Below are 27,547 nucleotides of genomic sequence, written 5' to 3'. Positions count from 1 at the left end.
TGTTTTGACTTGGCATCAATGCTTAGATTCAAGGGGCATGATTCTCCAGAGTGCTAAACACCCAGAGTTCCCATGGATTTCAGCTGGGGTTGAGCACCTTCAACTCCTCTGAAAAATCAGACCCAAAGACAAGAGGTGCCTCAGAAATACCAAACACAAGATTAGACTGATTAGATAGACATAGGGAACATTTGGTATCGATTATTCACTGGTTCTAAAGTTAGTTATCACTTCATCCTGGTTCTGCTTAGGAGAAACTATCAAAAAAGTGGCAGTGGTGGGATGGAGGAAAATAAAAATCCAATGAAAATGGCAACAGAACCATGGAGCTCACATCTTAACAAGGTCTGGTAAATCCTACCCAACATTCATCGAAGCTGTCAGACCACAGTTTGCACAGGGGTGGGGAGAACATATGCTTCACTCTATCACAGGGTGTAGCAATGACTGCTTTATCATATCATATCACAGTATGCCAACATTTTTTATGTCTGACTTAGAACAACGCTTCCTTAGCTCTCATCCCCTAACACCCCTACTCTACTTGCGCTACATTGATGACATCTTCATCATCTGGACTCATGGAAAAGAAGCCCTTGAGGAATTCCAACTTGATTTCAACAATTTCCATCCCACCATCAACCTCAGCCTGGATCAGTCCACACAAGAGATCCACTTCCTGCACACTACAGTGCTAATAAGCAATGATCACATAACCACCACCCTATACCAGAAACCTACTGACCGCTATTCCTACCTACATGCCTCCAGCTTTCATCCAGACCACACCACACGATCCATTGCCCACAGACAAGCTCTATGATACAACCACATTTGCTCCAACCCCTCAGACAGAGACAAACACCTACAAGATCTCTATCAAGCGTTCTTACAACTACAATACCCACCTGCTGAAGTGAAGAAACAGATTGACAGAGCCAGAAGAGTACCCAGAAGTTACCTACTACAGGACAGGCCCAACAAAGAAAATAACAGAACGCCACTAGCCATCACCTTCAGTCATCACTAAAACTTCTCCAACTCATCATCAAGGATCTACAATCTATCCTGAAGGATGACCCATCACTCTCACAGATCTTGGAAGACAGGTCAGTCCTTGTTTACAGACAGTGCCCCCAACCTGAAGCAAATACTCCCCAGCAACCACACACCACACAACAAAAACACTAACCCAGGAACCTACCCTTGCAACAAAGCTGGTTGCCAACTATGTCCACATATCTATTCAGGGGACACCATCAAAGGGCCTAATCACATCAGCCATACTATCAGAGGCTCATTCACCTGCACATCTACCAATGTGATATATGCCATCATGTGCCAGCAATGCCCCTCTGCCATGTACATTGGCCAAACTGGACAGTCTCTACATAAAAGAATAAATGGACACAAATCAGACATCAAGAATTATAACATTCAAAAACCAGTCGGAGGACACTTCAATCTCTCTGGTCACTCCATTACAGACCTAAAAGTGGCAATTCTTCAACATAAAAACTTCAGAAACAGACTCCAACAAGACACTGCTGAATTGTAATTAATTTGCAAACTGAACACCATTAAATTGGGCTTGAATAAAGACTGGGAGTGGATGTGTCAGTACACAAAGTAAAACTACTTCCCCATGTTTATTCCTCCCCCCCCCACCTTTCCTCACACGTTCTTGTCAACTGCTGGAAATGGCCCACCTTGAATATCACTACAAAAGGTTTTTTTTCTCTCGTGCTGGTAATAGCTCACCTTACCTGATCTCTCTCCTTACAGTGTATATGGTAACACCCATTGTTTCATGTTCTCTGTGTATATAAAATCTCCCCACTGTATTTTCCACTGCATGCATCTGATGAAGTGAGCTGTAGCTCATGAAAGCTTATGCTGAAATAACTTTGTTAGTCTCTAAGGTGCCACAAGTTCTCCTTTTCTTTTTGCTTTATCATGGCACTTGGCACCATTCTGTCTGCCCCTCTGCTATCTACACATCCTGACTTAAGCATATCCCAGCACCCCCACACTCAGACTCTTCTGCAACAGTACCTAGAAACACTCCTCTGCTGCTGCTAGGTTTCAGACAGCCCACAGAACACTGTGGCAGAGTTTCAATTTTCTGCTTTCCATTGCATTCACTCTCAATTGCATTCACTCTCATTCCTGGTTTGTAAAATACAATGTGCTGATGTTCTCTTAGACTTAGCAACATGGAATTCAGGGCTCCTTTTCTAAATAAAAACAAACCAAAAAACCTAATTGATCACACACTATTGACTGAAAATTTTTTACTTTAATTGTCTTCACTTTGCTGTTAACCTCAGATGTAACTGTTAAAGTGTCTTGTGAAGCTAATATTTACACTCTCAAAAATGCTTCCTGTAAAAGCTGAAAAATTATCAATATTTATTTGCTTAGTCCCCAAAGTGTGCTAGGTCTCTGCATTCTTGATATCCTAAGTTCCCCGGGGGTGGTGCAACTCCTCACTCCACTAATATTCTGTGCTGTGCCAAAATGATACAGTCAAGCCCTATTGCGTATGTCCATACCATGTCTCTTAAGGCCTTGATTCAGCCAGGCACTTAAATATATGTTTAACTGTAAGCACATGCTTACAACTCATTGAAGTCAATGGGATTTAAGCACATAGACCATGATTCAGCCAAGCCTGATCAAGCTTTTCAGAGTAGGGGCTATGTGTTTGTATAGGGTCTAGCACAAAGGGCTAGCAATTCCTCAAGGAGACAATTGGAATAAGGACCTCTAGATTCTGTAATACAAATAATAATGCAAATGGACAACAATAAAAGAAACATGACAAAAGAAATAATTAAAAACAAGCTGAAATGTATCTTCATTGCCCTGAAGTCTGAGAGTTACCTTTTCATAATAACCTGCTTCTGTTTGTGATATTATCTTTCTGCTGGAGAGAACTCCAAAATATTACCTTGACAACCAATAAATACATTAATCCATGTGAGATTTTTCCTCTGAAATACTTTCTATATTGGAAGTGTTATGTAGGAGGTAAAATTCAGCTGGAACTGGAAGGGTTGTATTGAAGATGTTCTCAGTCTTTTCCCTGAATTTTGCAGCACGAGCAAATTGTGAACTCTCATGCATATACAACAAAATTCACCGTTGCATTAAATGGGTACAGCTTCTGTGCCCATTTGCACCAATGAGAATTTGGCCCAGAGTTTCATCTGTCCTTTGGCATACTATAGCACCATATCGAGAAGTTAGCCCAACATTTAAAAAGGCTTGTGCAAAGGCCTTGTGTGCAGCAATGTGTACTTTGTTATTTTTACACTATTGGTCCTGATTCTCAACAGCCTTATAAATTTAAACCACACAATTCACAAAGAAAGCACAAATTCAACAATTAAATTAAAATACATCTTATCTAGAAAACACCTGTGCAAAAGTTGGGCATTGAGAAGATTTGAGCTCTAACAACCCATTGGGAACAGCAAATTCCAGATCAGATGACCCTCCATTGGAAAGGTTCTGACAGCAAGTCAGACAAAAAAATATTGTGACACTTAGCTTCATCACCCCATTTGACCTCAGTTGTTGTGGCTGAGCTTGGATAGAGAATTGGTCCCTAAATTAGTTATACCCAAAGTCATATAGTGAGTGATTGATGTCCTGATTCAAAATCCATTGAAGTCAGCAGAAAGACTCTCACTGGATTAAATGGGATTTGGATGAGCTCATTACAGACCATTACCAATGACTTGAATAACCCAGAAGCTAGTAGGGACCCAGTGCAGTAGCAAGCAGGACATCAGATTCCACAGGCACCATCTGTTATGAGAATAATCCAAAACTCATTGAAGTCAATGCGTGGCTTTCCATAGACTTTGGATAAGAGTGCAGAACAGTAACCCAATATGGAGGTGACAAAGGTTAGAATGACTACAGCAAGGTCCACATCCAGGTTTTGTTGTGCTAAGCACAGTTGAAAATAGCTACATACATTATATTTTATCCATAAGGGCAAACACTTTTGAGCATTTGTCCATGTGAAATAACCCATTGCTTGGGTCTCCTAAGACATGAAGTGAACCATAATGTGTGTTATTTCAAAATAACACATAGCTTGTCACTTAATATTATGTACTATGCTGCATTTGAATAAAGCAACAATGGAAATGAATACTTAAATCAAGGAAAGAGCAATTCAAGTGAAGGAGTAATTATCCTTTTGTAGTCTTTAGGGAAAATAAAGGAAACCTTTTGTAAATATGGACCTCTGTGCCAGATTTAACTCCTGAATAAGGTTAAACCCTTTGGAACAAGTGGATGCCTTTTCTCTAACACTTATACACAGCATGGGATTAACTTTTCAGAAATGTTTTCCATGCCTAGTAACACTCATCATAGTCAGGTATGCCAGAACCTAGGGGATTACACAGCTTGTTTTGGAAAACAGTCATTCTTCTTTTATGACATCTTGAAGTCCCCTTGGTAATCTGCAGTGTTCCAGTCTACCGACACTGCTAAACACACCTGAATTCATAGATTACAAAAAAGAGGGAATGTAAAACATGTCTACAGACAAAGATTTTCAAGTTAAACATAATACAAATGATACCACTATTGCTTCAGAGTAACATATGGTAATGAGGAACTGTGTACTTTTCACACTGACTTTATTAAATAGAACCAGCAAAACTGTTGTAGCCGTCTCTGTACACAGAATCCTATATAACATCCAGTATCCACTTGAATTTGCAAAATTAGTCTGGAGCTTTATCCCAACTGAAATGCTCACAAGATTTTTTTTTTTATAGTTTATGCTTCTTGTCTCTACAGAAATATAGCAAGAATATTAATAATACCAGATTTAATCTGGGCCCAAACTTTATTTGGGAAATTTTGGGCCCAGATTAAATCTGGTATTATTAATATATATAATTTGTATTATGGGATTAAATCTGGTATTATGAATATATATAATTTGTATATTTGGTTTTAGCGGCCCAACTGAGGTCAATACCTCATTGTGTTAGATGCTGTACAAACACATAATAAGAGTTCCTTCCCCAAAAAGCATACACAGACAAGGCAAAAAAAGTATGGGAGAAACAGATGGGAAACTCAGTCACAGAGAGAGTACCTGAAATCACACAGAAAGTCACAAGAGCCTAGAATTTAACCAAGATCTCCTAAACCTCAATCCAGTACCTTAACCATAGAAGCAGTCTGCTTGAGATTGTAAATTTGTGTGAAAATGAAAATAAAAATGACAAAAAACCCAAAATAAACCAAACCTTATACATTTAAATCTTTCAGTGTCTGCAAGGTTTGGTTGTAAAACTAGAGGAGAGATCAAAGTTGAAGTGGGGCCTTATTTTATCTGAAGTATTCACTCATCCCTAGATTCTATCTAGGGGAAAAAAAGCTGACAAATCAAATCATGAAGGCCTCATTTAAATGATACTTCTATAAAATATGAACTATGACTAAATTTACTAACAGTATTTCTTTAAATAATTTACTGCATTTTCTGCTACAGAATCTGACATCAATTTTTAATTATGCCTTTGTTACAATACACATTCAGGACTATATTTGGGCATATATACTAAGGTGTGGCCCTGTGTTACAGGGTGGTTTGGAGATGAACAACCCCAGTGGGAGCTTCATAAACTATCATGGCTTCTGAGGGATAGCTTCATAGTAGAAAGAGCTAGAACTGAGTGAAAATTGGAACTTCTGAACTGTGAGGATGAAATGAGGGTGAAAAATCAAAATAAGAAACTGTTTTCACAGAATGAAAAGTTCCAAAAAAATTAAATTCAGAAATGTCAAAACATTTCCAATCAGTTTGACATTAAACTGCATCTGACTAAGGTGCTTGGTGCCTCATGGGAGTTGTAGTTCAGCTACCTCATGCCTTTGTTCTTCTATGTGGGCCAGGATCCCTGTCCGGACTACATCTTTCATAATGCACTGTGCCTCTCATGACAAAACATGTGGTTCAGTAGAGGAAATTGCTTCATGGGAGATGTACTGTAGCCAAGGAGCCTGGCCAAGAGGAGAGAATGGGGGCATGAAGTGCCCAAGCGACATCTCCCGTCAGTCACAGTGTCACCTTAGGCAGATGCCATTTCATGTCAAAGTAGCTGAAACTGAAATTTTTTTGTTCAGTTCAACAAACCAAAATGTGTCAGTTTGGGTTGAACCCATGGAAAATTTCAATTTTTTGGAAACTACTTTTCTGCTGAAAAATCATTTCTATGGAAAATTCCCAACTGGCCCTGGGGATCAGAAGGCCAGCCCGGATGACAAGTCCTCTATCAAAATGATGCATATAGCATGGATCTCAGCAGTTATGGCAAGTTCAACTCTACCCCAGTGTGGTACAACCCTGACCTACATGTGAGAGGGTAGTTCAGTCTCCCTACCAGTTTCATCCTGCAGTGCTAGTTAGTGACTTTTGTGGTGGTGAATTTAATAAAGCGAACTGGGCAGGAAGCTCATTTTCACATTGGCCATAGAACAATTTTTGGACGATGGTGGCTTTCAGACACTACAGACCCTGACCTCCATTTGACCTGATGGTGAAAGGCTCTATTTACCATTGCCACTCACTTCAGCCATGAGGTCTCCATTCTCTGTACTGAGTTACAGATGGGTAGATTTGCATATGGTAAGCACCCGAGTTTGTATCTATGCCAATAAATATATGCTCAGGGCTACAATACTGTTATGAGTAATATTATTAGTGGAAATAACTCCATCATTTTTAAACGTACTTAAGGATAAAAATCACTTAATTTTTAGTTTGAAAACAGGAGATTTCTGAAAACACTTTTTGATTCTGGTCATCTTGTTCCTCATGGACCAGGGTTGGCCTGACTCTGCATAGGGAAGGAGAAAGTGCACGGAGACTAACTCAGCCCCTTAGTCCTTTGCATAGGGAATGGGCAGAATGAGAGTCCTTGAAGTCAGGGAGCAAAGGGTGCTCCAGGTCCAGAACGCTCTCTCTTCCATACCCAGCAAACTCCGCAGACCAATGTGGAGGGGTCAGATCATGACATTGGGCTTAACAGTGGTACTAGCCTTGCAGACTCTTTGTGCCCCCGATATATAATTGGCATAGAATCAGAGGCCAGTGGGCTGATTTTCAGAGGTTCTGAATATGACACTGCACCCCATATTCATCATAGTAATACTATGATATGATTGTGGAATAATTATGATGCATTTTGTACAAGATAAGTCACGTGGAGGTGTCATTGGAAAAGTTATGATTTGCTGAATATGATTATCCTATTTGTATGCATGTGTCTTTTTTATCTGAGGTTATAAATACTGACAATGTAGCTGTACTTCAAATGTGGTTACACCTGGGTAATGCCCACTAGGCAAGATGCTTTCAGTTTAGATAGCTGGTTGGGAAGGGCCTATTCAGGGTAATGAGCCATCAGGGAAAACAATAGGCCTTTGGGGAAGCTTATCTCTCACCTGGCAAGCCTTCCTAAGAACACTCCAGACAGCCTGTAAGTAATGGCTGATATGACTCTACAAAGATATGTGACCAGGCCACATGATTCTGGACTCCATCTTGGGATGTCAGTATTTTTCCACAAACTGGTCTGGGAACCAAAACAAAGGGTTCCCACCATATGTTAAAGCTATATAAGGCAGGGAGTGAAATCATCCGTTGTTCTTCACTTCCCACACAAGAAGACTCCTAAAAACACCTAAGGAACAAAGACTGAACTGGGGGAAGTGCTTGACCCAGGCTAAAGGGATTTCTAGCCTGTGTATGAAAGACCTGGGGATTCCAAGCTGCAAAGCAAGTGTAGTTTGTGCCTTAAGAATCTGCAGCCTGCTTGTATCATCCATCAGGGTGAGAGACTGTTAATTCAAATCCTGTTTTTCTAGTATGTTAAGCTTAGATTGTGTTTTTGTTTATTTATGAGGTAATCTGCTTTGATCTGTTTGCTATCACTTATAATCACTTAAAATCTATCTTTTGTAGTTAATAAACTTGTTTTTGCTTTATCTGAACCAGTGAGTTTGGAGTGAAGTGTGTGCGAATCTTAGCTCAGAGGGGCTGCTGAATATTCCTCTCCACACTGAGAGGGAGGTGAACTGGATAATAAATTCATATTTCTTGTGATTTGGACCAAGGCAGGATGGTACAGCTCTGAGGTCCTAGGCTGGAAAGCTGGGGGTTATTTTGGCTGGAGCCTCTCTATTGTTGGTTCACACGCAGTGCTGGTCAGAGAGCCTGCATGTAACTGCAGCTGGGTGTGTCCCTACCTGTGTGTATGCTGGTAGAAGTGTAAAATGGGGAGCATGTCTGCAGCTTGTCACAGAAGCAGAGTGTGAAAGGGAGCCTAGGCTGGTGGGTCAGAGGGCTCAGTGTTACCCCAGTTCCAGGTGGTACCCTGGGGGGAACCCATCACACTGAACACCTTCAGTTGCCACTGAACTCAGGCCATTATTCCCTTCTGATTGTGCATGCATAAGTCCCATTAACCTTTGAAAATGCACTCTGGCATATGGAATAATTATTTGTCTATCAGTGCACGTGTAAAGGACAGAGTGGACTTCTTGTCCCTTTATACAGATTTAGGGATGCAGGATTATCACGCTACAAACATCTGTTATGCCATGTGAATATCTACCCACTGAGGCTAACAAATGTACTGGCATTCATTCATTAGAGTGGGAATTAGTTGTGTATACTGAGAAGTAACTAAACTATAGCATTTTATAGGCCCTGGTGATCAGAAACACATGAGTTTGGGTGCAATGTGGTGCTGCAAATAATTGTGTGTGTGCACATACTTTATGTAGGTATTTGCATGCCTGGCCTATGGAAAATCCTTGGGCCTGGAGCATCCAGGGTGCAAAGAATGCTGCAGAGCTGAGACACCACCTGGACAGTGATAGAGACCAATCTGATCTTGAAGGGGGAAAGGCCAGTCTCAAGAGCAGTTATATAGATGCCCAGCAGAAGCAAACATACAATTTATGGAGGCTGGCTTAAGAGTTGTGGAGGGCTAATTTACATGGTCTTCCCTGTTACCATCCTAAGAAACTACATATTGCTCCCACGGAGCAAGTGCAGTCCTCGGTCCCCCATTTTGCACACTGGACCTATCTAGCTCAGCACTGATTGGTCCCATGCAATCATTTTAGGCAGCTGTCTGGTATTTTTATATGTCCCCTAGCTGCCATGAGGGCAGGGACAATAGACCTTGGAGTAGTAATTGGGATTCCTGACATACGTGGATGCTTAGTGCACTAACAGCAGCATCTGTGCACATCCACCACACACAGAATACAGTTTTGCCCTTTGAACACGAAAACTCACCCTTCCCTGACACCACACTGGGCTTGGGATGCATCCCTTCCAATACATCCTAGTCCTGGCATGAGATATCTATTAGAGAGTTACTCTGTAGTTTGCTGTCAGATTCCTAAAACCGTTTAAGTAATAGCACAAATCAGTTGAACGGCTATGAACTCTTAGGGCAGGGAAACAGCCAAGTGAAAAAATTAGCATCAAAACTGCATGAGACATCAGAGGTGGTATAAATGTGTTTCCTATTGGGGTTTATGCCACAAATGGTTTCCACTCCGATGTTTAATAAAAAACATTCCTTTTGTTTCCTTCTTTGAATGTATACCTATCATAGAATGTGAAATCTTTTATTGCCTGTCCATCCTATATTGCATGAGAGATTTGCTGCATTTGATTCACATATGAAATAGGACACAATAAATTTTCAGATAATAGATATGTCTCCACAAGTGGCTACCCATCTGCAAAATGAGATCTCTCTTGCTGTTTTGCATTGAGGAACTATTGACAAGATGCCTGGAGTGAATGAGCACATGGCCCTATGCTCGCTGTCCCATTTTGTCAAGCTGATATTTGAAAAGAAAGAGGAATTTCCTTGCTTGCCTGCTTGCTTTCTAGTTTTTGCTACTCTTTGGAGCCTCCAGGAAGCCAACTCTGAAGGGCTCCTGCTGGGGAGAGAGTTCCTGGGCTGCTCTCTGATGAGCTCATCTGAGGAACCGGCAGTAACAACTTTCAGTCAAAGAAAGTAAATTGTGCTGCCTGGAGCCCTAAACTTTGGTAACTAACGCTGCAACAGTGGAGAAAAGTTTCCATAGGACGTTGTTCTATTTTGATAGTTAAGAGAATGGTTATTGAAACAGAATAATTGCATAATTGCATTATGGAAACTCTATCCCACTATTACAGTATAGAAAGAATACATATCTGTTTGTGTGTAACCTGGAATACACATTAGACCCAATTCATTCCTGGTATAACTCCACAGATTCTAGATCTGTGAATTGGGCCCAGTGTCTATTCAGTGTTACACACAAACAGATATAAATTTAAATATAAGCCTATTAGTTAACTTGTTAACAAGGGATGGAATGAAAAAGATTGGATAAAATGAGAACTGTTTTAAACCTTCACTCAAAAACTCAATCCAAACCTATTTCGCATTCAAAAACACCTCATTAATTGTTTGCACTGCCGCAGTTCTTCACCAGGGGCTCAACCAGCACCCATTGGAGTCAATGTGTGTCTTTCCCATTACTGTTGTGGTATTTTGAACCACATTGAAATCGGGAAGTAACCAAGATCAAGACAGACTATTCCTGCAAGATGTTCAATGTGATTTCAATTTGGGGATGATGTAAAACTCCACAATTTTGCCTAAATTTTTACTCTAATCTGAACAAAACTGAACAATTTCAGATGCAGTTCTATGAATGGCTTGGTTTTGTTGGATCATTACTTAAAAAGGGAAACTAATTTCTGAGTGCCAGCTTTCTCTCTTTTTATTTAGAACAATCATATTTATAATCACATCAAACACAATTTTACAAAAAAGGCCATTTCATGCAAACACTTACTCATGAGAGTATTGGCTTAATCATGCCTGTAGTTCCATTGCAGTGAAATCAATGGAGCTACTCACATGAGGATGAATTTGAAAGATCAAACCGATTTTTTTTTAAAAAAACTCCTCATAAATATCAAGACAAAACCACATTTCATTACAAGAATATTAGCCTGAGTGAGCAAATCCCATAGCCTTTGAATGAAATTACATTTAACTTTGTCTCAGTGAGTCCTTTACGGAATAATTTAACCAAATCAAATTAGCACACAGAAGCTTTTCTGAGAAGGAAAATGAGTTCTGTAAATGATTATTGAGGTGACATGAGCTATTTACTGAATTATGAAGCTTGCATGAAATACGTCATGGTATTCTGAGGAAACAGATGGAAACTACAGACTAACACCAGTGAAAATTATTATTACATGGTAAACTCCAGTGGTGGTACCATGTTATCTCATGGTTATGGAGTAGGTACATAACTCATATCACCCCTATAAGTGAACTTTGCATTGGAAACAGTCTCTAGTTTTGATGCCTAAGCAATCAGTTTTTGGAGCTGCTTCAGCTTTGAATGGCTTGGTAAATCTCTCTCTCTCATATATATACATAAATATATATATATCCATGCCAACCAGTTCCAAATCTAAGCAGCAGAGTAGTGCTATAAAACACGTACAAAACCATCTGGCTCAAAGCCTATTCAGATTTTTCTTATATTCTCTGTTCTTTGCTTATCTACTCTAGCTGTTTACCTCTGCTTTTTTTAGAAGCACTTTATCTGAAGGATTGAATTACTTTTAAACCAGAGAATCTTTACACTACATATAGCAAAACAAATTGCTAATATGCAACAAAGGAAAATGTGGATGTAAGGGGTATTAGTGTGATGAGTTATCTGAGTATATAATGGGCCAGATCTCTCAACATCTAGGCAGATCAGCACAGCACCATTTGGCTCACTATGTACATCACACCACAAGGTGCACTTGTTCAACTGTTACACATTGAGTGTCAGATGTTCTGCTGGTGTAACTCTAATGGAGCGACACTAATCTACACCAGTTTAGGATCTAGCCTTAATACTTCTGTTGATTTGTTTTTGTCTTCATTTAGTTTTGGAAACATTTAAAACATGGAGTAGTTCTCACCTCTTCCCATAAAGGGGTAAGTTTAAAGTGACAGAGAAGCTCTGACACTTCATTATAAGGCTTGCTGACTACAAGTGGTCATTATCGTAGGAGATATATAGATCTATAAATACATAGATCTGTAGAGCTGTTAAAGGTATGAAAGTTTCAATATGTCTGAGTTTATATGTTCAGGTGCTAATTTCCAGAATGGTTTGGAATGCAGCAATTCATAGCAGAAGCTGGCAGAAGATAAGGGCAGATCTATCCTTCTATTTCTGAGTGCTGTTCACATGCAAGGTTGAGCTTTTGCAGCTTTTCTAAAAGAGTAGGAGGATAAACCCAGTTGCCTTGGACAATCCCTCTCAGAATACAAAATGTGCTAATGCCCAGATAACCAAAAATACGGCTACTCCCATTGACATCAATGGGCTTTTGATCAGGCTTTTATTGCAACCCTGAATATTAGTCGGATTTTCAGAATGGGAATGTGTAAGAGCACAGTGGATGCAAGATCAGGTTCAATGTAAATACAAATTATTTTGTGCTAGACTGAAATCCCTTACTCGCATTAGTGAACTGCTACTCACACGAGTAGTCCCAATGAGGAAAAAGGGGAATTACTCCAGTTTTCCATTCCGTGGAAAGAGTTCGCAATCTGGTCCTTCTCTGTAGATCCCAGTGTCCAAAAGAGCTAATTGAAGGGCTAAGTTCAGTACCATATTGTGCTTTCGTGCTGAATTATTTTTTAATCATTGCTGTTTTAACCATTCTCCATTCATTATTTTGAAAGAAAAGGTGCCTCAAAACGTAAAGTCTCTCTCTCTCTCTCTTTTCTCTTTTGGTGTGGTTTCAAAGTCTTATAACCAGAAACAAGTACACATTTCCTAACTATACCTTACCTTCTTCTCTTGTAATTTACATACACTGATCACTTCCATATGTCTAATATAAGGTAAAATACTTTGTGTGCATAGCACTAAGGACGAATGTACAGCAAAATAAAACTCAGCTTTTGTCATATTTTTTCATGCTGATAGAAAACACTTTAAAAAGAATTTCAGCTCTCAGAAATTTCCTTTTAAAGGCCTTCTGTGGCAAGTCTTGGCTAGGGAATCATTCTTAACAAATAAAACCTGCAAAAACAACAAGGAGTCCTTGTGGCACCTTAGAGACGAACAAATTTATTTGGGCATAAGCTTTCGTGGGCTAAAACCCACTTCATCAGATGCATGATAACATGATCAGATAACATCCATCTGTTAATATTCATCCCTTCTCGTCAACTGTTGAGAATAAGCCACTTCCTCCTTAATTGAATTGCCCTTTTTAGCACTGACCCCCCCACTTGGTAAGGCAACTCCCATCTTTTCATGTGCTATAATATATACACTGCTTACTGTATTTTTCACTCCATGCATCTGATAAAGTGGGTTTTAGCCCACGAAAGCTTGTGCCCAAATAAATTTGTTAGTCTATAAGGTGCCACAAGGACTCCTCATTGTTTTTGCTGATACAGACTACCACAGCCACTCTGAAATAAAACCCGCGTTGCTCAAACTATCCAATAAAAATTAAAAATAGCAAGTCTCTGATTTCACTCCAATTTATACCAGTGTTACTCCTATATAGTTCTATTGACATTAATGGAGTTGCTCCTGATTTATACTAGGATAACTGAGAGGAGAATCAGATCCCAAGAAACAAAGAAACAAATAAACACTTACGAGGATAAACACTGCTACATTTGAATTGCAAAATGCAAAAATCCCAATGATTTCAATGGAAGTAGGGTTGAATCCTTCATGTGTGTTTCAACTGATTTGTCATTCTGTTTACTAGCTGTGACCATCTGGTTTAGCTTCTATGATGCTTGCATACTCTGCATAGAAACCAGCTAATAAGTAATCCACAGAGCCTAAGAGGAGACTACAGTGACATCTTGTTAGTTTTAGTTCAGAGCAAGAGCTTTTTTTTTAATATAGCAATATTTGTGTTAATTATTGTTCTGATTCAGTGTTTCTTTGTCAGTCTGTCATTCAAGTTGATGTATCGTTATGGAACAAAATGATATTCAGAACAACCCCTCCATCACAAGGGGACAGGAAGTAAGTATAAAAGCAAACGTAAGTCATTTCCTGTGTTAATTCATGAAATGTCATATGGCTGCATTGAAGGCATGTGCAAGATATGAACTGGAACTTATATTTTGAAAGATCAAGGCAATCTCCAGTTTAAGAAACAGGTGCTTCTTTACTTAGTCTAGAAGCTAAGTGTATGAAAACAAGAGAGCTGCAGAATCCCACTTTTGACTTTATCTTGTTAGCTATTCATTGCCATTAGTTTCAAAAATGAACAAACTAAGGCCCTGATCCTGTAAATACTTGTGTAACTTTATAGTCACCAAATACAATAATACCAATAATAAACACTCATTCAGGGCACAGTTCCCGCCACTCCGAACATTTACTGCATATGTTGAGATCAAAATGTACAAGGGTATCTGAAAAAGGTTAGAGAGTTCCTGTCTGCATTAGCTGAAATATCCAAATGATCAGTGAGATATTTCCAGTATGATAGCAACTTAAGTGGTGCCATCTCAGTACTCAGCTGCAATAATGTTACAATAAGCACCTTTTTCAGCTCTTTGTATGATGAGCATAAAAAAAATGACTCCTGGCTGAAATATGAATGTGCAAATTTATAGGACTAGTCTGAGAATAAGATACTATTCAATGTGAGTAAGCGTGGCAAGACTTTTGCTCTAACCAACATCTCCCGACACTAGCGCCACTTTACAGATGATGAAACTGAGGCCCAAAACCAAAAGAAAAAATATGGTTCAGTAGCTAGGGTGTGAGCCGGGGATACTGGAGATGGGTGTTCTCACCCCTGTTTTACCACAGGCTAAATGTGAGACTTGGAGTACGTCACTCAGTTTCCCTATGCCTCAGTTTCCAATCTGTAAAGTGGGGATAATATCACTTCCCTTACACACAGGGGTGTTGTGAGGAAAAAACGTCAAAGACTGGGAGATGTTACTGTAGTGGGGATCAAAGTGCAATAGCTAGAAGACCACACAGTGAGTCAATAGCAGACAAGGATTTTGCACTCAGGAATTCCATGCTCAGGTGAACAGACCACATACCTTTGGACATCATGTGAAAAGCGTTGACAGAACTCTTTAAATATATGAAACAACCAGCATCAAGCTGAAAAGTAACATTAGGTGTTTACGATCATTTTAGTTGTAATGATCTAAGCTGCAGGTAAGGAAAATGTTTTAAAGATATAATACACTTATATTTTAGCTTCATAATGTACTTTCTAAAAGAGACCCTTTTAAAAAAGACCAAAAATATTTTTCTCTTTTTCTTTTCTCCAGAGAGCAAATCCTGTATGCCAGATTTCAGCTAGGAGTCCATTGTGACGACCAGAAGACAAAGACCCCAGGAAAGATGCTATAATAGCAATATTGACAGTTGGGATCTGTACTGGCACAAGCTGCATAGCTATAATGCTGGAAACAATATCCTGCTGATGATTAGGACATTTCGGCCAGTGTGAACAGGAGCTCTTTAAAATCACTTTATGCTCCCCTCCTACATGTTTCTCTTGATGCACATAGACTCTTGGCAGATGGACTCTGGCATTTCTTGGAAGAACAGAAACTCTGGAATTCACTTTTCTGGGAGAAAAGACATTTTTGCAGGTAGTTCAGGAGTTCATTTAATATCTGTTTATGCCATGGAGACTCTTCCAAACAATGATCTTGGTGCTCCCTTTTCACGTCCTCAAGCTGAGGGGAGTAAGAGAGGTCAAAAGAAGGCAGCACGGAAGATAAGACCGTGGCTCATCTCTTCTCTCAAAGTCCTGGTGATGAATACTGTGAGGTCGACAGACGAATTCTTCTATTGACCAAACTACTGCCTCTTGAGGGGGTGGATTTACTACACTAGTGGAAAGATCCCTTCCATTACTTTAGGAAGTGTCTACGGTAAAGCACCACAACAGTGTAGCTGTAGTGCTCATAGTAGAGACATAGCCTCTGTGATCCAGGGGGTTGTACTCCACTTTCCCCAAGCCTGGTCTGGATCTCAAACGTTTGCAGGCTGCACCCGTTTTCAATCTCCCCAGGGCTGTGAACCCTTCCCCTTGGTAGCTAAATGAACCTCACCATGTTATTGGAATCATTTCCCCACATCATGCAGAAGCTTCCATAGAAGCTAGGATGGCACATAGAAGCCAATATGGTCTTTACTTCATTAGAAAATAGCAAAAGAGGACTTTCTTTTTCATGTGCTTGCACAGTAGATACAAAGCAAAGAACTGCACCATTCCTCAGACTGTTCTCTGAAAGATCCAAGTTTGCACAAAAATATTTATAAAGGAAGGGAATGTTATTTGACTGCTCGGTTATACAGTTCCTATAACATTTAGCTGGAGAGATAAGCAAGCAGCCCAACAAATGCCAAACAATTCTGAAGCATTAGAGGAATGGCAAACACTTTTGACTGTTTAGTATTTGGCTATCAAACACCAAAGGATGAAAAACAGAGATGACGCACAGCAGAATGGTGCCCACACATTTCAGAGACCGCTGCAGGTGATTTTAACACATAGAAAACATGTAAATGTCAGGGTGGGAAAAGGATCACTCAAAGTTTTATCATTTGGAATATTCAGAATTAATCTGAAATCAGGGTCTAATTCTGCTCTTATTCCACTAGTGTAAATTTGGAGTGACTCCAATAAAGTCAATGTAACTATACCAAGATAAGTGAGAGGAGAATCAGGTCCAGGATCTGCATATTTCCATAGATTTGCAGAGATGCATATGCATACTTATGTGCAAGCCACATTATATGAAACTGGGTCATGGAAATATTTAAAAACTAAAAGTAATATATGCCATTTCAATTAGAAGACTTAGGTAATTGACACAGGGTAACAAACCTGATTTAGAATCAGCCTATTTAAAGCTATGAAACTATTAAGAAAGGATCTGCAGCCGCAGCCAGTCGCCACCAGTGGGTGTAATTGGGTTTGGAAGAACTTGCTTGTGCTATGAAGGTAGATACAGGAGGGGTGAACCGGAGTAAAGTATTTAAGAAAATGCTGAACTTAATGATACTGTATATTTCCTTTTCTGGGCCAAATTCTGATGTCAGTAACTGCAGTGTAAATCCAGACTAACTCAATTGACTTCAGAAGAGTTACTTGAGATTCAGAAAAGCATTTAATCGCAAACTTAACTTTAATCAGTGGAACTTAACCATGTACTTAAGCACTTTCATGAATAGGGATGCTTTCCCAAATTGGGGCCTTAGACAAGTGTAAATGAGATCAGAATCTGCTCCTATGGAAGTACATGGAAAGTATGTAATGGTACTGTCTTCCTAAGAAGCATGTCATACTCTGGGAGGTAAAAATGCCAGTGCCTTGTGTGTGCCAAACTTGCATAGTATATGGTAACAACTGGGCCAAAAGTTACATTACATACTAAGAAGACTGATGTTAAAAGTTAAGGCAACACTCGCTAGAGGCGACTCAGTGAAAACAAAAACGTGCAACCATTAAAACTGAAAGCAAGTGAAAAAGGTCCACTGCATTGTAACTCTTCATGGCAAGGATTGAGATACCCTCTCCTCTATCTTCATCTGGGCAGCACCTAGCTCATCCTGAGTGCGACTGTACTATAAAGTAATAATAGTAAATAATAAGGATAACAAGAAGAAGATGGCTAAACTTGTAAGTGCTATCGAGAGGCATAACTATAACAAATCCAAGCCCAACTCCAGCTCCATGAGGTTCACCTACTTGAGAGTCAAAGTACAATAACGTTAATGAGAGAGAGAGAGAGAGAGAGAGATGTAACAGGGAGCACTTTCGAGTGGTGAAGGAGCCTACGGCACTTTTAAAAATGTTCGTGGTCTCCGCAGCTGAGGAGAGCTCCCTTCTGGCTCTTTCACTGGCGGGCAATGGGGTTCTGCACTACTCAAAAGACGTAGGAAAAGAAAAGTGAATTTACCATCATGACAGTTATGCTCACCATTCACAGCTGTTACTGGACAAGAAGAGCTAGCCCACATGAAGGCTCCATAGGGCAGGCCCCTGTGACTGCACAGTGTACATGTGCACATTCCAGAAGGGGCTTTAATGCTACAGTAGAAGGAATTTGCTGAATAGCCCACCAGCCACAGCAGAGCACTGAAGGGAACATCCACAAATGACCTTAATTAATAAGCGCACTAAGGCAAATTACAGAGCCTCATCTACAATTCTGACCTCGAGCTGCCACCGTCCACTACGTGCACTAGTTTAAAAATAAGCATGTGGGATCCTGAAAATGATTTTACCCTTTTTAAACTTTGAAACTTGGAAGTAGAATGTCACAGTCCTTGACATCACTTACAGGGATTTGTTTTCATCTCCCTCACTCAGGGACTGCCTCAGGTAGAGATCTTATTTTGCTTCAGATTGAATCGAGGTCAAGTCAGACTCTGGCTGATATGGGAACTATTCAAAACATTGGTTCATCTTTACATGATTATTGCTTCCATTACAATTTTTTCAGGGATGTACATGAGAGCAATAAAGGGTGAGCCTGCAGCCCAGAAAAGACAAATAGAAAGAAGACTCTCTAACACCAACTGCAGAAGAGGTTGCATGTTAAATCATCAGTGATCATTTTAAGGACGTAGTCAAACCAAAACCACAGTGAAGGGAACAGAGTATGGCAATATATTAAATGAAACCTGAAAAACACATCTTCTTTTAGGAAAGTCAAAAATAGGAGTAATTAGTGATTTCCTCTCAGATATAATTCCATGTATTCATATACTATATAGTGTGTAATAATGGATAGGCGTTAGTAGACCATGAACACTGGAATAACCTGTACATGCTAGGTTCCCTATTTTAAACTTTTTTTTTTGGTCATGTGTTGTGGTACCAACATGTACTTAAACATGTCCCAAGCACTCAGAGATGCATCTAAGTCCCAATCCAGCAAAGCACTGAAACGAATACTAGATTTAATCATGATGTGAGTAGTCCCACTGAGTTCAATGGGACCATTGATCTGATTAAATTCTTTGCTGGATCAGGGCTTTAAGTATAATGCAACAAGCAGCAAAGGTAAGCTGCTCCATAGACAAAGAGAAGACCACAGTTTACATTACTATCAACCCAGCACCTTTTATGAACAAAAAACTGTATAGCAGGCCGAGTTACATGGACATAGTAAGCCTTCTAAGAAAGGGAGAATTTTGTAATTCAGAAATCACACTTTTCTTACTAGCATTTAATGGGAAAATTGGGACTATAAAATAAAAATGTAGGGCCAGGTTCTCTTCCTCCTTGTTCTGGTCACTTTGCATCTTTTGTCCTAAATGGCCAGCTGAGAATTCCCCTAAACAGGCAGGTTTCACAGGCAAGATCTCAGCTGACGTAAAGCATTTTAACTAGTCTCTACACCAGCTTCCCCTCTCTCCAGTGTCAGAGTGGGCCTCTGTTCTGTTTTGACAATTCTTATCTGGTATCTGGCCTTCTTGGGGATCATGGTCAACTAACGTTAGTGAAATCAGCACCAAAGCTACTGTAAAATACTCCAAGATCAGGACCAAGGCTACCTGAAAATTTTGTGACTGCATCTAAGTCCTGTACTTCCAACTCCTGTGCCAAATAGATATAGTCATAAAAGGAGCCTAAACTATAGACCTTTTTGCTATTTACTGAGAATGGGGCCTGGAGAATCTTACAAGTCCTTGCCTATGTCCATAAACACTTGTTTTTCCTACCTCCCTGCTCCTCTTTCCAAGTTCTCAGTTCCCTTATCTTCTTCACAATGAGTGTGAAAAGAGGTTTTCAGAGAAGCGGCTATATGCATAAAGTAATTTAATTATAAGACCCTTTAAATGGGTATCTTGAGTTTTGAGACAAACTGTGACATTAAGTGATAAGAGACATGTCTCCAATCAGGCCCTGTATATTATTAATGCTCTTACTAAAATGCTCTCTGATTTTTGTTTTAATTTGTTTTTTGTTTTGGGATTATGTGGCTGGCTGAAGAATTGGGTAGAAAAAAAAACCACCTGCATGTTATCAAGTGCCAGTAGGACAAGTTGATAAGCTACCTTACCAATTAAATATCATACGTAGACTCATGTGTACCCAGGTAGTGCTACTTGTCTATAAAAGAGTGGATGAAATTCTTGCACATTTGTAGATTGATCATACACAGAGTCTGGAGGCAGCTCTTATTTTCATTCCAATTTTAGGCAAAATATCTATTTTTACTATGGCTTGAATGGAAACCAGGGAGTAGTACAACTGAATCTACATGCAATCTTTTTCCAGTTACTTATTCTTAAGTAACGTGCATCCAATTGAGCAACAATTAAAAAAAAAGAATCACACATGTACTTTTACCAAACATACTTAGAGGATTTATAAATTTTCAATAAACAAATGCGATGAGACAGATGGATATGAGAAACTTTGAGTTCACAAGATTTACTCATGACAAAAATCAGAGTTGCCTTGGGAAGAGCTTTGTGAAACAAGGTATTTTAATGAGCATTCTTTTTATTAAAAACAAAAACAAAACTTCTTGTAGCTAGATCTAGCATTTGTTTATACTGTTGGTTCACTGCATAAAAGAAAAAGAGAGAGATGGAACAGATGGAAAATACGGGAAGGAAAGAAAGGAAAAATCCTTGTGGAGCTAAGACTATTTATTGTTTTAAACTTTGCACTCACAACTTCATCACCATCACACAGAGAACTCAATATATAATAGATGCTTTCTGAATAGAACCTACAACCTAATAACACAGTAGAGCTCATTACATTATTCATTGAAACACAAGTCATTGGGATAAAAAGAAACTTTAAGAACATGTTATTTCCTCACCGTTTAACAGTTGTTTTATTAGAGGCTTTCTTTGCATCTTGGAGATTAAATTTTTTTTGTTATTTCACCAGATGCAGCCTTTAAAAGCTACAGAAGGGAGGTGGAGGTGGTGGGGATCAGTTTAACCTGCAATAGTTTTAAGCTAATTTTTTCCCCATATTTAGGACATGATCCAAAGCCCACAAAAGTCAATGAAAAGAATTGGAAAGACATATTGTTTGGGCTAGATTTCTTACTATTTATGGACCTACGTGAAATGTCAGTGTTTGAGATCTGAGTGTTTGAGAAATCCTGACTTCTACTGAAGTCAATGTGAGTTTTGCGAGTATTGACTTCAATAGAGAACGGATGTCATCTCTGTTCACCCCATATTTGCTTCCCCCAGTGAATTGCCCAAATCTGACTGCTACAAAGCCAAGAGACCCCATTTTTCTAATATGTCACTTCTGGAATGAACCTGAAAGCATCTTTTTGGTCCCTCTTCCATAAAGGTGGCCCAATTTATAACATATTTATTACATGGACTCCCTCCCTTACCCTACACAAAATGTGCTTGATATGATACTTCTAATCTACTGTGAGACTGAGCGATGGGAAGTCAAGAGAAAATAAGAATGGGAGTTCACTGAAATGTCTATCTGGCAACCTGAGAAATGACAGAGCTAATAGTGGACCTTTGAAAACAAGTGACCATAGGAAATTAAGGTTGGCAGGGATTTAACCCTTCATGAATCACTTTGGAAATTTTTAAGCCAAATGCCTGCATGTTTTAACTATGTTTGACATCTAATTAGTCAGAAAAAACAAGAAGCTAAAATAAATCCCTATTGTTCTTTAGAAACAAAACAATGACAACTGGCTACAAGGCATTTGCTTAGGCAAAAATCAATTGTACATTCAAAAACAAAAACACGACTGCGAGTAAAACAACAGAAGAAAAATTGTTTGACACATTCTTTTTTACCCTGCATGTTCTCATTCATTTCACAGTTTATTTTACTAAACTGCCAGGCTCTCAATGCAGAAATAGAACTGCTAGGTAATTGGAGGAGTGGGGTGTTATTTTTCCTAATTGTTAGTAGTTTTAATACCCATTAGTCCCACTAGTAAGAAAATGGCCTATGGTATCTTCACAAGATCCACATTGATATGTAATACATTCATTCATTGCCCACAAAGTATATTTTCACTATGCACAACTCTTAAAGCAGCATACTCACAAAGCACTGTGCCTATTTATCCACCCGACAATTTATCAGAAGGATAATTAGCTGAAAAACACCAGCTGATTAAGTCTTACTTTTCTCTATTTTATAATAACTCGAAAGTATGGGTCCACCCTGCAAGATGCTGAACACTTTGGCCACAATCCAGCAGAACTCTTAAGCCTGTACTCAATTGTAAGCATGCTAGTAGACCTATGCAGTCAGTAGGACTACCCAAACATTTAAAGTTAAGCACATGCTTGTTTTGGTAGACTGGGCTAATGTGCTCAGCACCATGCAGGATACAGCTCTTATTTTGCACATGCTTAAAATTAAGCATGCCCTTAAGTGTTTTGTAGGACTGGAGTTCTCATTGTCTTGCAATCATTTCATTTTAACAGCTTGTTCAGTCAACTACACAAACAGTACTAAGGAGTCTATCAGTTTCCCGAGTTACTATTGTGAAACACTTTGCCCTAGAAGCTGGTGTTTATTAAATAAAAAACGGTGAGAATTAGATTCTTGTTCCCAGCAGAAACAGAAGTTAAAAACAACCAGCCACCAGAATAATCAAGTGTTGCAATGCTGGTTATAGTTTGGATATAGTATCAATGGATACAAATGATGGGCCAGATTCTGCCTTCCTCAAACCACAATAGCACTTTTTTGCACAGCTAGTCCCACTGATTTCAATGAGAAGATTCAGCGTTAGTATGAATGCCAGAATTGAGCCCTCAATAAACTTTAATGGGGTGAAAAATAGCAAACAATTATTAATTAGCCATTAAACACTTTAATGGAGCACTTTTAAGCAACACTCGAAGTTAAGCTCTGATATAATAATTTAATTGAGTTTTACAGTAGGGCCATTAAAGTTTGGAAGTTAGATCACAAACAATTAAAATGGTATTTAAAGAGTTTTATAACATGGCACATGCATCAGGTTGTTTCTCAGATTAAATTATTTAAAATAATCAATTTGCATTTATTCAATATAAAATAATTTTCTCACAAAAAACAAAGTGACACAAAGTGACACATAAAGTTTTCTTTTCATATATAAAGTGCTGCTTACACAAACACACATTCTTTTTAAAATATGCACATTCATTTATTTCACAATGAAGTCAGAACACATCCAAGTTTTATAGGTGTTTAATTTTCTGGTTTAAAGTGTGAAAATCACGACTGCCTGGAATCATTTAGATGTTTCTTTCTTCACACTTGTGCCACCAGAAAGACAGATTCTCCCTGTTATGCAAAAAGTAGAGAACATTTTTCTCCTGGCATGAGATATATAGACTATACAGCGGACAGAGATTGACATCTATGACCACAAACACACATGTTCACTTTTTTCCATTGTAGAAATGGGACACTTCTTCCCCCCAACACCCACACACACATTTTGAACTGAAGGTACTTTCCCCCATCTCCCCGTCTTAAATCATCTGGGATTATAAAAAGTCAACTTTTAGGGGTGGAAACCTCTTTTAGTAATAATAATACCTAGCTCTTATAGTTTAATCTTCTATCCCATTTGTATACTGTCCAGCTTTTATTTTTTCTCCCTACAATGTACATATATAGAATCTGTAATGAAATGTCCTGCAATGATAAGGGAGAGGGTATACCTGGTTCTTCAGAGTCCTGAATTTTAATAATAGCAATAATTTTACTAAAGTTAATTACTGACAATGCATTGTGTCTAATGCTATGCAAATTCCCAAAGGTAAGAGTAATCTCACAGTTATCTTCCCTTAATAACACATTCTCTGTAAGGATTACTGAAATATACTCAAAGTATGTATGATATAATTTCATTTAAGAAAAAAATAGCATTGCATTGAAGATCTAGTACATTATTCCTTTTTCTGGAGCTGATCTGTTCCTTTCAGTTTATACTTTCTTGGCAAACCCACCATCTACTGCTTATGTGAGGCATCTGATTGTCAGATCTGTACAAACTGAATATTCATGACTGAGATTTAACCACTTCATGCATAAAAAAACCCAACATAAATCTCCTTCTATTCCATCGTGTTTGAACTAGATAAATACTCGATTGTAGCTGTACAACATGCCCAGAGCAGCATAAAGATTAATTGGGTGGTCAAAGATGTCTAATCATTTTGAAAGAGTAAAGTCCTATGAAATAATTCAATATTCTTACAAAAATCAGCATATTCTAGGATCTTTGCCTGCAAATGTAATTAACTCTTCTTTGTCTGCATTTAAATTGAGTGGTATTGAATTTAAAACGTTTTTTTAAAGTGTTTGAAAATATTTTCTCTAACACACATCTCCATTTTTAACGATAAGAAAAAGCAGGAAAAATAGGAACAGATCCTAAGAAAAGAGAGCGAGGGAGAGAGGAAATAAAAGACAACAACAGACTTACCTTTATAGGATAATTTGAGTCTTGGCACGTTATTCTTCACATGCTGGCAGTTCACTCCTTCTGATAGTAATACTCCCAAGAAAAGCAGTGCAATCCTATTCAGCCAGCTCATGCTGCCGACGATATTGTAGGGTCCTTGTATATCGGCGTCTCGGTGCCCTCGGTCCTGTAGGGTACAGCCGCAGAACTTCAAACAATCTAGAAACTGGAGGTAACAGGTGATTGAGGTCAGTTTCATTCATAAACGCAGAACAATCAAGCCCTCATGGCCACGCTATAGAACATCTCTCCTTCTTCTGCCACAGTCGGTGGAGCAGGGAAAACTTCAAGCCCCTTCCAGTACACACACGGGCACAAAAATTGAGCCAGACAGTGGATAATGAGGCACAACTGTTGTGGGGAAGGAGGAAACAATAACAAGGGCTGCAGCGGGGGCGCTGAACGAGCAGTGCCTTTTATCTACGCTCCTCTGATAGCCAGTGCCACGAGCTAATCCTGCTCCCTGCTTCAGCGCAAGCAAGAATGAAAGGGAAACAGAGCGGCGCAGCGAGCAGCATTGACTTTTCCTGTGCACATGTACGGGAGATGACACAGGATCCCGCAGACAGGTTTTTCCCAACACGCTCTTACACTAGCTGACAATGGGAGAAGAGAAAAGCACAACCCACTCCCCTTCCCCTGCTGTCACACGACACATGCAAAAAACATCTAGGCAGAGAGGAGAGGAGGGAAGAGAAACCTCCACCAAGCTCCTGAAAGGCACGGAGCTATAAATTCACCTCCAAAGGCACAAGCGATTTTATAGCCAGTTGGGGATTTGATTTGATTTGACTATTTTGAATAAAAAACACCCGCTGCAAAAAAATAAACCCTGAATATTGCCACCCACATAAATAACATCTCCTGCCCACAGTGTAATCCTGTGTGACTTGCTATCAGTGAACAAGTAGGGAAGACTTCCATCAACATAACTTTACCACTGAAGCTTTTAAAGCCTTGTTAGGAAAAGTTCCTTTACCCTCCCCCCCAACCCAATCCAGCAAAAGAAATTCCTAGTAAAGCTCACTTCAACAGTCAGTTCAAGACATGTATAGGTCCAGCGGGGCTTGTAAATTATACTGGGGAATTCTCCAAAGAATTCTTATAAATTTAAGATGTTCACAACCTTCCAATTGCTTGGACACTCTGGTATTGTTTTGTTTTTTGTTTTTTAAATAATTATGTGAAACTCATTAATGAAGTTGGTTCGCCCCCCCCCCCCATCATAAAGAGTGAAGAAAGACTGCAGGAAGACCCCAGTGTCTGCTAAGTGTTAAGGAAAACTGTAAATACAAACACAAACCTGCCCCACCCCTACACACACACACACACACACATACACTCCGTTTTCAGTGCTTGAAGGATTACCAGAGTCTCCCAGCCATGCAGAATCGTCGGACATTCAAGTAAGCATAGGAAGTCAACTTTTACTAAACAAGCATGTTGTCCAAGCAGTTTAGTATTTCCATCTATTTTGTTTTAAAAGTTTTCCAGAATGAAAAGATTGACAGATATTTTAGGACAGTAGAAGCTAAGGGTCAAATTATGACTCTCTTACTCACATTGGTGAATAATTAATCATATAAATAGTGCCACTAAAGTCAATGTAAAAGCATATAATCTGGCCCCAATAGAATACAACATCAGTTTTCTATACCTACAAGCAGGTACAAATTCACTTTTTAGGATATAAGGTTTACTCTATTCTGAGCTTCAAACAGAAGTACATATTTGAAAAGCTGCAGATGTTTTTTATTCTAATTAAAAAATTAAACCCTTAAAAAAAAGGGCTTAATACTGTTGTAAACTAGACCTAAACATTCTGTCAACACTGGTTTCACTGCTTAACATTTGCCACAGGGAAAAAAAGTTTTTTTTCTATCCCTCTTTAACAAATTTTTCTTCCTCCTGAGTTTACTTCGTTAATCCAAGGGCACTGTATCTGCCAGATTCAGCAATTCTACTGATCAGTGGCATTGTAAAGAAAATAAAATCCAAAAATAATGTTGATTTTGGTCATTCCCACACTTGTTATCCTGAGCATTTTCATGCTTCAGGCAGTGGATTAAAGCTCCAAAATGACAAGAGACGCCTGTCTGTTTTCCATGGATTACTTACTACAGACATTCACTCTGCAGAGGAATTCATGTCACTTTGAGATTATTTGGAGAATTGGCCTAATGAATTATCCTTTTGTGTAGAGCAAACAATAAGAAACAAAATACAAAAGATGCACCATATTCAGGACTTTATAAAAGTACATCATTTTACAATGATGTTGCTACACTCAATTAACTGCTAGTTGGATAAAAGAGACCTAGATCCTTTTCTTCTCTTAAGTATAAAAGAATAAGTAGCTAAAAATGTATTTTTAGATATAGATATAGATACGTAGAGAGAATATTATTCTAGGCTATTTTCCAGGAAATGAAATAAATAAATCATTGTTTCTGACCAATATTGCACACAAAAAAAAATCGATTGCATACCATTAGTAATGCTATTTAAGTCTTCATTTTGAGAAAGAAAACATAGACATGAGCCACAAGGGTCTGAGAAACTTTCTCTCTTTTTGCCCCCACTCAGGGGCCACTCACAATCACAGACCCCATGCTTTTCAAGGGGACATGCAAACGAAGATAGCAGGGTTTGGATGTCCTTAAGAGTGAGATTTACAACCACAAAGAGTGAGATTCAAGACCAAAGAGTGGTGTGGTAGGTCATTGCTTAAAAAAGGGACTCTCATCTTTGGTCCTTGGCGACATCCAATAGTCCAGGTTTTTAATCCAACCAGCACTTAATAATTTGTTCTAAAATGTACACGGCTTAATATTGCATATGAAACACTTAAATATCCTAATTCATATTGTCTAAGGCTCATGAGAATTCTATATGCAATGCAAACCAGTGGATTTTAATAAAAAACAATTATTTGCTGGTTGGAAGAAAAGCCT

The 27,547-nt window shown here is 38.9% G+C and overlaps 1 protein-coding gene across 1 annotated transcript in view; it reads right to left on the bottom strand.

Moving 5' to 3' along the window:
- The window catches only part of SEMA3A (semaphorin 3A), a 196,404-nt gene extending 171,612 nt beyond the window's left edge, over window positions 1–24,792 (bottom strand). Inside the window, exon 1 of the mRNA XM_077807879.1 lies at window positions 24,555–24,792. Coding sequence (XP_077664005.1) covers window positions 24,555–24,792 — 238 coding nt within the window. The remainder of the gene's footprint in view (window positions 1–24,554) is intronic.
- Window positions 24,793–27,547: the final 2,755 nt, after the last annotated feature.

Source organism: Eretmochelys imbricata, chromosome 1, assembly GCF_965152235.1.
Source record: "Eretmochelys imbricata isolate rEreImb1 chromosome 1, rEreImb1.hap1, whole genome shotgun sequence".
Taxonomy (NCBI): Eukaryota; Metazoa; Chordata; order Testudines; family Cheloniidae; genus Eretmochelys; species Eretmochelys imbricata.
The sequence above is the reverse complement of the archived record's forward strand: the minus strand, read 5'-3'. Positions and strand labels throughout refer to the sequence as shown.